Source organism: Rattus norvegicus, chromosome 19 (assembly GCF_036323735.1).
Source record: "Rattus norvegicus strain BN/NHsdMcwi chromosome 19, GRCr8, whole genome shotgun sequence".
Classification (NCBI taxonomy): domain Eukaryota; kingdom Metazoa; phylum Chordata; class Mammalia; order Rodentia; family Muridae; genus Rattus; species Rattus norvegicus.
In genome coordinates, this window is record NC_086037.1 from 32820292 (window position 1) to 32833877 (window position 13586).

Genomic DNA, 13586 nt, shown 5'->3' on the forward strand with positions numbered 1-13586 from the left:
ACAAGAGTAAAGAAAATACAAAGAGACCCAACTTAAGGCTTAACCTGGGAAGCTTCGAGTCTGCCTACTTGTGAAAGGTCAGACCCTAACACCCATCTGGAAAATAACACAGGTGTACATGGGGGGCTCGGTCCTGGCTGCCAGGAGCCACTTACACAGGTTAGTTTCTGGGCTTAGTCTACACCAGGGATATCCAAGCAGAAGGGTCGGTAGAGTAGAGGAGTTGGGATAGGGGTTGGGAGACAGGTCCCCACCAGCAAGAACCCGGACGAGGTAGTCGGAAGAGAAGAGAGGGCTGGGTGGGAAGTGGACCGCTTTGCGATGCTGGGGCCAGGGGAAGCGAGGGTCGCACTGGAGGAGAGCCGGACTCGAGGAGGGACCGTGCTGGCAGCAGCGGGCGGCCGAGGGAGGCCGGGGAGCTGGGAGAGCAGTGAGGCCGCGGGGACAAAGAGGACCGGGGAGGGAAGGGGTGGGACAGAGAGGGGCCCGGAGAGGAGCGCGCGGTGGCCCGGGGTGCACGGGGCGCGGGGCGGGGCGCGAGCCCGGAGGCGGTCGGCGGCCGAGCGCACCGGCGGGGCGGGCGGCGCGCCAGCTGCCCGCGGTGGGAGGGGCGGAGCGGCGGCGGCGCGGGGAGGGGACCGGCGGCGGCAGGAGGGGGAGCGGCAGGGGAGGGGCCGGGCCCCTTGTCTCCGCGGCTCCTCGGCTCAGTCCGCCCGGGGAGGAGGAGCGGGGCCAGCCGCCGCCGCCGTCCCAGCTTCGCCGCGCACCTGAGCTCGCCGGCCGCCCCGGGCCCACGCGCTGCGCCCCGCGCCCCGCGCCCCGGGCGCCCGGCCCGCGCGCAGGCAGCTTCAGTGTCCCGGTGGGGCGCGTCCCCCGGGCCGCCTCCCGCTCTCCCGCGGCTCGCGTGGCCGCGCCTTTGTGTGCCGCGGCCGCAGCTCCCGGGCTCGTCGGCTGCCCCCGCGCGACGCCCCTCAAGCCCCACGGCCAGTGCGCTGTCCCTGGGCGCCCCCGGCCGGGCGTCCTCGACGGTGGATCGTGCGGCCGCAAGACGGGTAGCTGCCCAGGCGAGCTCCAACCCCGGCCCCTAGCCCCCGGCCCCGGCCCCGGCATGGATGTGAGGTTCTACCCCGCGGCGGCCGGGGATCCCGCCGGCCTGGACTTCGCGCAGTGCCTGGGGTACTACGGCTACAGCAAGGTGACCGGGCCGGGGGCGGGGGCCACCTCTCCATCCCGGGCGCGTCCCTCGTCCCGCCTAGCCTGCTGCACTTTCTTTCCGATCTTTCCTTCCCACCCGCTGGTTTCTCGGTGCGCCTTAGTCTCTGACCAACTCTCTTGGTCCTCTCTTTACGTCCCCTTCCTACCCACCTTTTTGTCCCTCTGCTGGCGCTCCCTCTGCCCTTCTGGTCCCCTCCCCCGCTCCCCCAAAAGCTGTGTGAAGCGCAGTCCCGGGACTGAGCAGAGACTGGCATGTGATTCTTTGTTGATGTTATTAGTAAACACGATTGCAACGCCCCTACTATGTGTGCACGGGGGTAGGGGGTACGCTACGTAGGGGATCCCGGATCTTGTGGGCCGGAGATCCTGTACCTTCGCAACCGATCTCTCCTCACCCACCCAGTCAGGAGCTGGTCCCGGGAGCTTGGAGAAGATGAACAAACTTTATAGTGTGGCCGGGTCTGGGTCTGGGAAGCCTGAAGTTGCAGTATCCCAGCAGGTGCCTCTTACTTCCCTGTCTCTAGGGCGCTTTGGTCTACCAGACGAAGGTGCTCACCTCTTCCGAGTTAACGCCAAGTGGCTTCTCATATTTATTTTAATTTTTTCGGGAGGCGGATTTTGTTCTTTTCTCTCATGGAGATCAGAGTTGCAGCTCCATAGCATGCCTCCGTATCACCCCATCTTCCTCACCTCTTGCCACACCAACTTACAGAAGCGAGAGATTAGGTGGCCATAGGTGGACTTCGGACACAACCAGTGGGCTTCCCGGACTGGGTTGTCTACCTTGCCTGCTTCCCCACCACAGGGCTTTGAGACATAACCCCTAGGGCGAGATTCAGAGAAAGAGCCTGGCGCCTTTTGAATGTGTTTTTTTCTTTCCCCTTCCCCCTGCTCCTCCCTCCTCTCCGACTTTTCTTTCAAATCCTAGTTTGTTTATGATTGCTTGGATAACAGAGGAGGAAATACGGAGGCAGCTGAAAGAGAGGTGCAATACAAAACTAATGAATAAATAAATAGCAGGAAGCGGAGGGATTGTATCTAGAGTCGGGATAGTTGGCTGTGCCCCTGGCTGATGGAGGTCTGTTCTTTATTGTTTATACTCCCTTCCCAACTCCAGAGCTAAAGTTTGCAAAGATCATTGCAGTCTCCCTGGCTCGCTTCCGTATGGGCAGCCATGAGCCAGGCACCCCAGACCCTCCCAGTAACTATAGATAGGATGGAGGGGCTTTACTCAGTGTTTTAAGTCTAAGTGGTGGTAGTGACCATTCGTTTTCTTCCAAACTCTGAGAGGAATGCCTTAAGCATCGGAGAAAGCAAGGCCAGAAAAGGCCGAAGGCTGTAGCCGGAGTAAAGGATCTGTTTCTGTCGTCTGCTTTAGGATTTACTCAGGTTATTAAATGCTTTAAAAAGTCCCCCATGTATGCTCAGTCAGGGACTTGGGCAGCCTAATTAAGTATGTAGTGTTTCTGAGGATCCGCCTAATTGTTCCAGTGGGGTATTACTTAACTCCTTAGAGCTCAGCCTGCTTATTCGGTCCTTCTGTAAACTGGGCATGCTCTTATTTTTGGAAACCATTACCTTGTCTAATGTAACTACTTCTTTCTCTGATTTAAGATCAGCAACACTCGAATGGCATCCAAATAGAAACCTATTGTATTAAGCCACTCACTGCCATGCATGGCAGATCTCTGTTCACTGGGATCCCCAAGGGTTTCAAGGAACTGAGGAAATTGTGAGTGGTGTGTGTGTGTGTGTGTGTGTGTGTGTGTGTGTGTGTATCTCCTTTCATTTTCTGAGAAGGGTTATTTTTGAGTCGATTTAAACTCAGAAACTTATTTCAGGGAAGGTATATCAAGCCTGAAATCAGACAGTTCGCCTAAAAGCCGGGTCAACTTGGGCAGTGGGGAGAAGCAAGTTCATTGGGCGTCCCCCTTCTGAATCCTGTGCTGGCCCTGAAATAACTTGCTTTAATAATTCAGCAGTCTGATGGTAGGAAGGGCTGTGGGGACCCAACTTATCAAAGTTGGAGTCAGCCCTTAGCATTGGGAGGGGTCAAATCGTGCTGGTTCTAAGGTGTGTTTGGCTTTCCTCGTTTACAGGTTAAAAAATGGAAGTACATTTAGGCTGAGAGCCACAGCACAAAAAAATAGGATTTCTAAATTCTTAATTTCTGGAGTGAAGAAAAAAAAAAGGACAGTTTTATTCCCCCGTAATTTATCTTTGTACAGAGAAGGTAACAGAAGAGGAAGAATTAACTTTATGAGTATAGAACAGCAAGAGCTAATTAAAGGGTTACAGCCTTAGCTTCCCAGATAAGTTGCACCTCAAGTGGCGCTTGCTTGCCGCTCACGGTAGATTGATTGAAGGCATAAACCAGCATACAAAGACCCGCGTTGAAAGTACCTGGGATTATTAATCTTTCTTAAGGCTTGACTTTCGAAGACTTGCATTATCTCTTCGAAGGAGACTTGACAGATAACCAAAAAGTATGTTTCTGCCTTTTTCTTGTTTTAATGACCATCTGGGAAACTTCAGAAGACCCCGGAGCTCCAGGGCCAGGCCTTCACGAGCCAAATTCTAGCGCTTATCTTTACATTTATTTACAAACCGTGAATAATAGGGCTCCATTCATTTCCCTTTTTAACAAATGGCCGGCGCCCTTTGTATAAATTACATGTGAGTGTATTATCTTTACATTCCGTGAGTATGTGGGCCCTTTGCTAAATGTCAGCACTCAGGAAACCACGCTGTCTGTGGAAAATGGATGAAAGAGTTTGGAGGGTTCAGAAGTCATTGCAAGTCAGGGAATAACTTCAAATAAAATATGGCCAGGGTCATTAAAATCAGTTAGGAATTCATGGATTGGCCACTGTTGTATAAACTTAAAGCCATGTCTATTTTCCAAGAGCTAATTTCCATTTTAATTTCAATCCACTGTTTGAAAATTTCTTTTATTATGATGTGACTGGAAAATTCAACTAAAAATCTCTATTTTAAGAAGGGGGAGGGGTCACTTTCCTTGGGTTCCGGTAATTTTATTTTTACCAGCAAGAAAATAATGCATGAAATATCAATTAGAGTGAAGATGTTGTAAGTCTGGTGTTCCAAAATAAGATCATCCAACTAACATGGGTGTGAGGTAGAATCCCTCAGAAGTTGACTTGCTTCACACTTTTGGCTTTTTGTTGCCTTTTCAAAATATGGCTATTGGCTTTTTATACTTGGCAGATTGAGGCCTCGGCCATGAGCCTTTTATTCTCTCACTTAAATGTATGTTTTGTGTGTTTTTGTTGATCATTCTTATTGTATTAAGGTGCATTATAGTTTCTCCTTTGATTTCCATCCTACTGGGGCTCCGTCTTGGCTAGCTCAGAGGATCAGAGAGACTGAAGGCTGATTTGTTCCTTGACTCTCTTCTTGGGGACCATGTTTTCAAGTTGAAGAGATATGGGGGTGGGGGACGTATGGTGGGTCTTTTCCTAGATCAGTATCTTACCTTGGCATGAAGTTAGTTGCTCCATTTCTAGTATGAGGCTGTTGAATTTTGAAACCACACTGAGATATTTCCATGTTTAAGACCATGGCAGGTCTTCAAATGAGATATGGAAGTCATATTATTGGAGAGAAATAGGTTTTTTGTTTTTTTTTAAAGAGTTCCTAGCAGAGGTCATGAACTCAAGTTCGTAGGGACAAGTAATGAATCCACATGAGGACAGGCTTTGTGGCCAATAGAAAGCACCACCCATTTAAAGACGTAGACTTGCCCAGTATTGGCGAGTGTTCTATCACCATGACAACACTTTGGCCCTCTACATTCACTTATTTCACTTCTCCTTTGAAGAGGATGATAATCCGGACTTTATGTGGAATATCCCTAGTCTTAAAAGCAGACAGTGGATTGAATAATTAAAATAATTGCACGGGACCATTAAAATCTACGTTTGTGTTGCTGTGCAACTTGGGCCTTAGGTTTGCAAATGGAATAGGACTCAAGGACGGTTTTGGGGGGAAATCATTTGCTGTAGGCATAATGCTCAATTATATGGGAGAGTTAACTCCTCTGTGGAACGCTGTGGTCTGTGTAGCAGTAGAGTGGACATGGGTAAAAACCTGAGTATTGGGATAGCTGTGAAGTTGACTTTGGACAGAATGAACGTGAGTGTGTACATGGTCTGGGAAGTCTACATATATCAGATGTTGATACTAGCCCTGAATTTCATGTTGTTTGACAGTGCAGCTGGGTTGATGTTGATCAGTATATATATATATATATATATATATATATCATATTACTATATATGTGACATTTAATTATATAGTTGTTAGTTTTAATTTTATTGCTCCCCCGCCCATACACACATTCACAGCTTTAAACATTTTTATAGACCATTGAGAAAATAGGCCAGACCGCCCAAGCCGTCTGACCCATAGTGACTAAGGAGTAAAGTAGCCCACTGGTCACAGACTAGAGGCCTACACTCTCTCCATTCGGCATCCCAAACAGTGGAATGCCCAACTGACCCCTGTGCTCAATAGGGACAGGCACATAGTTAAGCAAAGAAAATTAATCTGAAGGATTTTAGATTAAGCCAATGGATTTACATGGTCATGGTGTTCAAAGTATTTCTCTGCCGTCCTCCTTCAGGGCACAAACTCAGCTGGAAGCAGAAGCCACTTGAAGAGTTACTTTATTTAATCACCACAGTATTTTAAAAAATAAAGAAACAAAACAGCCTCAATTAGTTGACTGTTTTTAAAAATCTTTGCGTATAAACATAGCTTCCAGTTTCTTCCTCTTTTCTTTTTTTCTTTTAGTAGTTACAAATTTGGTAACGTTAAGTCTGTGGCCTGGCATCTTCTACAAGCACGTCTGAGGGGCACATGGGTCAACCACAGTTTGCAAGCTTCTCTATCTCCTGTTCAGCTTGTTCAGGGGTTTGGAGTTTGAAGGGCTTCTTTCCAAGGAGATCCTCTTAAGCAAGCAAGGCCATCATGCAGAAACCAAAGGAAACAAGGCTGCTGTCACTGGAGAAAGAACAGAGCAAGTAGATGGCTTGGTTTCTCAGGTGGCAGAGGACATGGTAGAAGGGGTGTGTGTGGGGGGGTGGGGCTGAGGTGGTCGTTGACCATTTTATGGAGTAGTGTTCCTCAATCTTTCCACACAAGAACACCAGGGGAGTCTGTTAGGAAGAGAGACTCTGACTCATCGGTTTTACATCTGAAGGAAAGATAAAGCTGACTTAGGGTATTCTGGTGGAATATTCCCACCAATACTCATACTGGGATTCCAGAAAGAGTTCAGAGTGAGGAAGTGGATTTGATTTCTTCTGAAGTGAAGTGGTAGAGGATAGGCCTTAGCCCAGGCAGGGGTGGTAAAATATTAACAAAACAAAACAAAACAAAATAAAACAACAAAACAAAACAAAAATCCATATCCCATTCAGTGAGGCTGCCATTTAGAAAGTTCTGTATGGATGTATACTCATTGGGCAACCCTACCAAATTCATGATTAAAAAAAAATGTGTGTGTGTGTGTGTGTGTGTGTGTGTGTGTGTGTGTGTGTGTGTGTTTATGCTATCCCATGGAAGTTCAGAGAACAACTTGTAGGAGTTGACCCTCCCTCGACCATGTGAGTCTCAAGTAAGGAACTTAGGTCATCAGGCTTGTGTGACAAGCACCTTTGCCTGCCGGGCCAATTCTTTATTAGAATAAATAACTGTGGGTAAAATAGGGTAGTTCCAGTATCTTGTCCGTGTGACGACACATCCTTATACTTTCGATAGTTCTTTTGGAAGAAAACACCTATAAATAGTTAGTGTTCATTGGGAATGATGTAAAGTTTGCAGTAACTTAAAATACTACCAGCCATTTGTGAAGGAAAACATTTCATTTTCTTGTGAGTAAGAGATGTACTTTTATATTGGATCAATGAGATATAGTGGCGTTTTTTTAAGTGTCTTAGAATCTCTTTCAAAGTGGTGATTAAAGAGACAAGTTTTGCCAAGTACTTATAAATTCAAATATGTATTGGAGGTATATTAGGATTGTTTAGAAAAGGAACAAACATTATGTTTAAAAATCAGCAGTAGCGGCGTTTATTCAAGGTGTCCCTGAGCTTCTGATTTTTTTCTTATCTTCTCCTGGGATGGTAGACCATTTTGTTTTCTTTGTTTCCTCTATTTGTCTTTAATCTCTTCCTCAGGGAGACCATGGTCTCTTAAAGTGTACTCCGTGATTACGCAAGTCATGTCAGCTACTGGAAAGTGTTCCTTAATCTTCATTTTATTTTTGCTTCGCTTGCTAAAGAATGATTTGAATGTTCTGATAATCCAGAAATTAGACAGATAGACCAATACCAAGACACACTGAGATTTCACATACTTGAATGATGTGGTTATATGCTTCGAGGGGTGCTAGATCTTCAACAGGGCCCCTCAATTCCAAATGTGATCATTTGAATGTGGCCTATTCTTTCTGAACTCAGTTGTTTTTAATAGAAGAATTGTACTAAAGATGATGGAGGTGATTTTTCAAACTGATTGAAAAGAGATTTAGAATAAGTAACTATATTAGAATGTGAAACTTCCTTGCTGATTCCTGCAGCTGATTTGCAGTGGGCAAAGGACTTGCTCTAGAATGATAAAGACCCTACAGTTTCTTTAAAACTCTTAGAGGAATTATAACAGAAGTCCAAATGCTGGGCCGCCTTGTCAACCTTTACAATACATGTGTTTTGTTAGACGTTGTTTTGCTGAAGGAAAAGGATGGGAATCAATTTAGAAATATTGACCCATTAAGGAGTGTGCCCAGCAGATCTCTGCTAGCTCCCCTTCCTGGCTGCTTCTTTAATGAACGGCTTGCAGTTTTTGGTTTGGCTTGTTTTTAAAAAATATCTAGTAAAAATGTTGAATGGAGACATGGGTCAAAGAATTTTATTCTTTAAAAATGCTTCGGGTTGTAAGTGAGAAAATGTCAGCCAACTAAGTCAAGACAGTTGGGATGTCAGCAAGGTTTCAGGCCTGGGTAGATCCAGGATACCGAAAGGACTTTCTTATCCCACGTGTCTTCACCTCGTTGGTTTTTCAATTAGTTAGTTAGTCTGCTTGTAGCTATTGTGATGCTATCCATTGGTGACTCCTGATAAGATCAGGTCTCCTTGGATAAACTCTGACCCTAGACCCCAAGTCATGTGCCATCGCAGGAGGGGATTCACATATCATCGTTGGCCTTGAGACCGTATGGTAACCCGCATGGTTGAAGGCTGGAGAGCGTTCTTGATTCCAGTGAGAAAAATCAAAGCGTTGGTATCACAAGGCTGGAATCTGGTGTACGGTGGAAATAAATGTGTGTGGATGCCAACTCATGTGGTGCTTGATGCAGTTGAGAACTGAGGATGTGCACTACCGTGGTAATGATTATTTTTTCTAGAAACCAGAGTGAGCCTGGTGCTTATTTAATACATGCCTACACACATGTGTCTGTCTATCTATCTATCTATCTATCTATCTATCTATCTATCTATCTATCCATCCATCCTATATATGGACACACACACACACGCACACACGCACACACACACATGCACACACACATATGTGTGTGAGTAAAATGTGATTTTAGAGAAGATGAGAGAGTGAGAATTTCAGGTAGGATTTGTTGTGTGAATATAAACACAGGCAAAAGTCCTTTGAGGAGCTCGCACAGGTTGGCGACACAGGATGAATATGGAGATGAAGTCTTATCCTCCAGAAGTCAGAGATATAGTTTGTTAAGAGCAGGCTGGAGGCATTAGGATGTCTGGTGAAAGGTCCAACCTTTTATTTATCAGGTACTGATAGAGCAAAGTAGGTATGCGTGCGCGTGTTCGCGAACATTTACACGTGTATATGCACACGTGTTTATAGATAAGCACGTAGGCAGGGGATGATGCCTGAAGGGGGCACTAGTGAGAAGATCTCAAGGCAGCATCTGAGGATGTCTGAGGAAAGATGGGAGAAAGTGTGACCCCGAAGAGTGCTGTTGAGTGACGGGCAGTGGTTAGCGTAAAGGGCCAAAAGTGGGCTCAGGCTTACATGAAGGTCTGCTAAGCATTGAGAAGAGAAGACGGATGGCCACATTTATAAAGCGGATATAAACATTGAGTAGAAAAGATGATAGGGAAGGAGGAGTAGATACCCAAAGACAGACAGAGGAATGGATGGTGGATGCTGACGTGGTGTGAACACTGATTGGCAAGCCCAGGATGTGTTGTTGCCTGGTTGCTTCACTTCTTCCCCTTACTCTCCCACTTGCTCTGTGAGTCCCTATCACACCACCATGCATCCCAGCTTACTGCGTCTGGAACCACTTTCCCACAGATCTTCACTGACCGCTTGATGCCCAACTATCACCTTCCAGTATGGCCTAACACCTGAAAAGACCCCAGTATCTAAAAACACCTTGTCCTCACCCTTTCAGCTGGGGCCCCAGTGATTCCATATAATTTTATCCCTAATGTATAACTCAGTTGCTTACATTATTGTTTATTCTGGTCTACTGCCCATTGGAATTTGACCTCCTTAAGGTTGGGGTCTGTGAACAGTGCTTGCATGTTAAAGAAAATGTGGTACGGCATGAAAAAGTATTTGTTGAACAGATACTGGTTATAGTTTGATCTTTGACTATCCATGTACTTGACCCACCACATGTTAGACACTTCTAGGCAATGGAACTATAGAAGAGAAGACACACCTGCCCTGTGTTTAAGGAGGTGGCCTGCATTTGTAATGGTTTTCTTCAACGCTTATTTCTAATTTTGCATGTCACAAACCTATTTTATGTGTTTGTGGCAGGACCAGATGAATAGGCATGAAGTTGGCTTGATAGTGGATCTTGCTGGGATAGCAACGAGAGAACAGGCATATGAGGAAGTGATCTTAATCCAGGTTGGCCAAGGGGTGGCCAAGGAAAGGGCATCCTCAGTGAGGCCCTGTGGGGAGTATAGTCAGGATTCAGCTTACAGGATAGATTAAGCGAGGTAAGCATTTACTTCTCTTCCTCTTCATCAACTCTCAGAGGAAGTAGCCCAGGGATTCTCCGAGGCTTCTTGCACACTTGGGGACCAGGGTGCTCTACCTAATGTGAGTCTTGAATTCCTAGTTCAAGGTTGAGTTTCCAGTGGTCAGGCCAACAGGACGGAGGAGGCCAAAGGTGAAGGAAGGTTCTAGAAGCTGCTGTACAAATCCTTTGCTTATAACTCACTAGCTAGACTGAGTCAGATGTCTCTTAGATTCCTAGGACATATGGTCTGGATTTCTGTTGGGCAAGCTAAGCACCCCATCACTGTGGGAGGAGTAAGTGGAAGAGAAGACAGGATTGGCAGGTATGTGGGAGTGAGCTCCTGGTGAGGTCTTAAACCCACTCCTTACACCTTTCCAAGTCGAGATTGCTTTCAGTGGTCCAGTTTTCTACACATCCTTCTCTTTTGCTTCTTGGAAAGCCTTTGGTGCCCGGATAGATGGCCCTTGAGTGTTCTCCACTTTTGGGTATTTTAGTTTGGGCCTGCTTAAAATACCCACTGATTTCTGTTTTTCTTTGCAGAAACTGCAAATCGTTATGTCCTCATTTTAATTGATTACATATATTTCAGGCCCACATTTCTTTTTTGTTTGTTTTTTTCAGAATCAATCTTCAAGCTTTTATAGTGCTGTTCCTCAAATCCCAGCATAGGTGACAAAGCTTTGAGCTGTAATCCTCCTTTGCTCAACAGTTTTGAAGCCCGATCAGAATTTCTAAAAAATTTTGATCAAACTCAGTTTGCAGCTGACTCCTGTATTTGCATATCTACCAAACACCCCTTTCCTCAGAAACTCACAGACTTGAATGTCCCTGTCCCTCTTTTAACCCACGTGTCCTTTCCTTTCCCCTTAAGTCTTTAATCTGATCTAGCTACCCCTGCTGGATCCCTCTTGAATGTATTTTCTCTGAATCATTATTCAGACAAGTAATCTTTACCTAGGGTCCCCTGCAGACCCTCCATAGCCCCCCATCCTCCACCCCTACCCCTGTGTTGCCAGCATGGACCACTTCTCTCCCTCTGTAAGTTACTGGGAGCATCTCCTTCTGTGAGTTCTCAGTACTATGTCAAACTTCCTTGAAAGAATATGGAATGCCACTTTCAGGGAACGTACTGTTCTAAGTCCAGAGTTCTACTTCATGGTAGCTTGGACCCTCCTGTGTCTACCCATGTCCCTCTGCGTTTCCCCTTCTTCCAACAGTCCTGGACCCTGCTTTCATCTACCTGGGTGCTTCTGAAGGCTGCCTCTCTGTCACCTGACTACTGATTTTCCTCATCTTCCCCAAGACTCTGACAGTTCCTCTCAAGCTTGGCTTTGTTTTCTTTCACTTTGTGGTTTTTGTTTGTTTGATTGCTTGCTTGATTTTGTTTTGTTTTTTTTTTTAACTTTTTGTAGGGATCTTACTTTGTGCCTGTCTTAGTTAGGGTTTTACTGCTGTGAACAGACACCATGACCAAGGCAACTCTTATAAGGACAACATTTAGTTGGGGCTGGCTTACAGGTTCAAGGGTTCAGTCCATTATCAAGGCGAGAACATGGCAGCATCCAGGCAGGAAGGAGCTGCTTAGAGTTCTCCATCTTCATCTGAGGCAGCTAGGAGAAGACCAACTCACAACAGTTAGGTCAAGGGTCGTAAAGTCCACACCCACAGTGACACACGTACTCCAACAAGGCCACACCTCCTCATGGTGCCATGCCCTGGGCCAAGCATGTACAGACCATCACAGTGCCTTTCGTTGACCCCATTCAGGCATTTATATCAGTTATCTATGGCTGCGTAACAAACTGTTTCTCAGCATACTCTGGCTTACAACTCTGCTGGTCAGTGATCTCAGCAGGACAGGTTTTCTTTTCCTTCAGGCTTCTCAGATTGTCATTATAGGATTGCTAGGATACTTTGCTTCTGGACGGCATCTGGTTGTCAGCTTAGAGACCTTCTTTTTCCAGCGTGCTCTCCCATACTGCACTGTGATGGTTTGGGCTCCCGTTAGCTTCCTGAGAGAGCATGGAATATATAAGATGGATGGGGCCCTGGCTGAGAAATGTCACATATCGCCTTCTGTCATATTTTATGAGCCAGGGTGAGTCACTGGGCTAGCCCAGATTCCAGAGGAGAGAAAGTAGTTTCTGTTTATGATTGACAGAGAAACAAAACTATCCGATGCGAGGGAATGGCTATAGAGATGTGCAGAGCTGTGACCCTTCTGCAGTCTACCTCAGGCCTCAGCTCTAGATCTCTGAAGTAGCCCCACATTCCTCTCTGTCTCTCTAACCTCCTTCCCTCCCTCCCTCCCTCCCTCCCTCCCTCCCTCCCTCCCTCCCTCCCTCCCTCCCTCCAATGAGGATTGTGTTCTACTAGTTTTCTAACCTCACAAGGACAGTCTAGGTGATCAATGTTCTAGAAACACTTCTAGTGCTGTGGTTGTTCGTAGCAAGGCTTCCTCGAACCTGCCACCCCCAGACTCCCCTATCAGTGGTAGTATTTATTCAATGAACATCTTTCCACATGACTTTCTTTGCACCCTGTTGCATATGGCAACCCTACTTGACTGTGGTGAGTGACAGTTATTTAGTGCACTTATAACTCCCATGGTTTTAAGGACTTATGTCATGCTTTTGTTAATCCAGTATGCGTACATAGCTACAGGGAACACTGGCCAACAGAGAGTAAACTGTTGTGCCTTCAACTTGGCATTAAAGATGGTTCATGTTTGTTACCTATTATAATCAACCAGTTTCCGATTCCTTAGCAAGTAGCTGGTAAATTTTCTTAGACCTCCTTTTTCCAACATGCTCTCCCATACTGAAATGTGATGGTTTGGGCTCCCGTTAGCTTCCTGAGAGAGCATGGAATATATAAGAAGGATGGGGCCTAGTCACAGTTGATGCAATTTCAGCACCAAAAGCCAGGATTACCTGTCTTTCTAATTTTCCACCTTGCTCAGACATGCTGATTGCTTTATGAAAGTATTAATTTGAAATTGCTGCTTTCCTGATGCCTGCAAACCCAGCTGTTTACAGAAAGTAACTTTCTTGGTGGTAAATATTCTTGCTCTGTCTGCGCTAATGGCTTTTCAAAAGGTTTTTTTCTTCCATTCTTGGCTTTAAGTTTTTGATTGTCAGTGGGGACAAATCATGTACCCGGAGTGGCTTATCAACCATACATTTGTAAACAACACTGTGACCATGACAACACTGCTTTGGACATCTGGCTTCTCTCCTTCAGGTACTGTGAAAATGTTAGAGCTTTGGGGAAGTGCAAGGCAGCAAGCAGCCAACATTCCCCATGCTACCTGTGCTCAAGCCTGCAGGCC

General features: G+C 46.2%; 1 protein-coding gene across 2 annotated transcripts in view; it reads left to right on the top strand.

The window, feature by feature from the left end:
• The first annotated feature begins 665 nt into the window (after positions 1–665).
• The window catches only part of Tox3 (TOX high mobility group box family member 3), a 108820-nt gene continuing 95899 nt past the window's right edge, over positions 666–13586 (top strand). Inside the window, exon 1 of one of the 2 annotated variants that reach the window (XM_006255189.4) lies at positions 666–1195. In XM_006255189.4, coding sequence (XP_006255251.1) covers positions 1109–1195 — 87 coding nt within the window. In that variant the 5' untranslated portion in view covers positions 666–1108. The remainder of the gene's footprint in view (positions 1196–13586) is intronic. The other variant, NM_001399200.1, reaches the window with a different exon arrangement.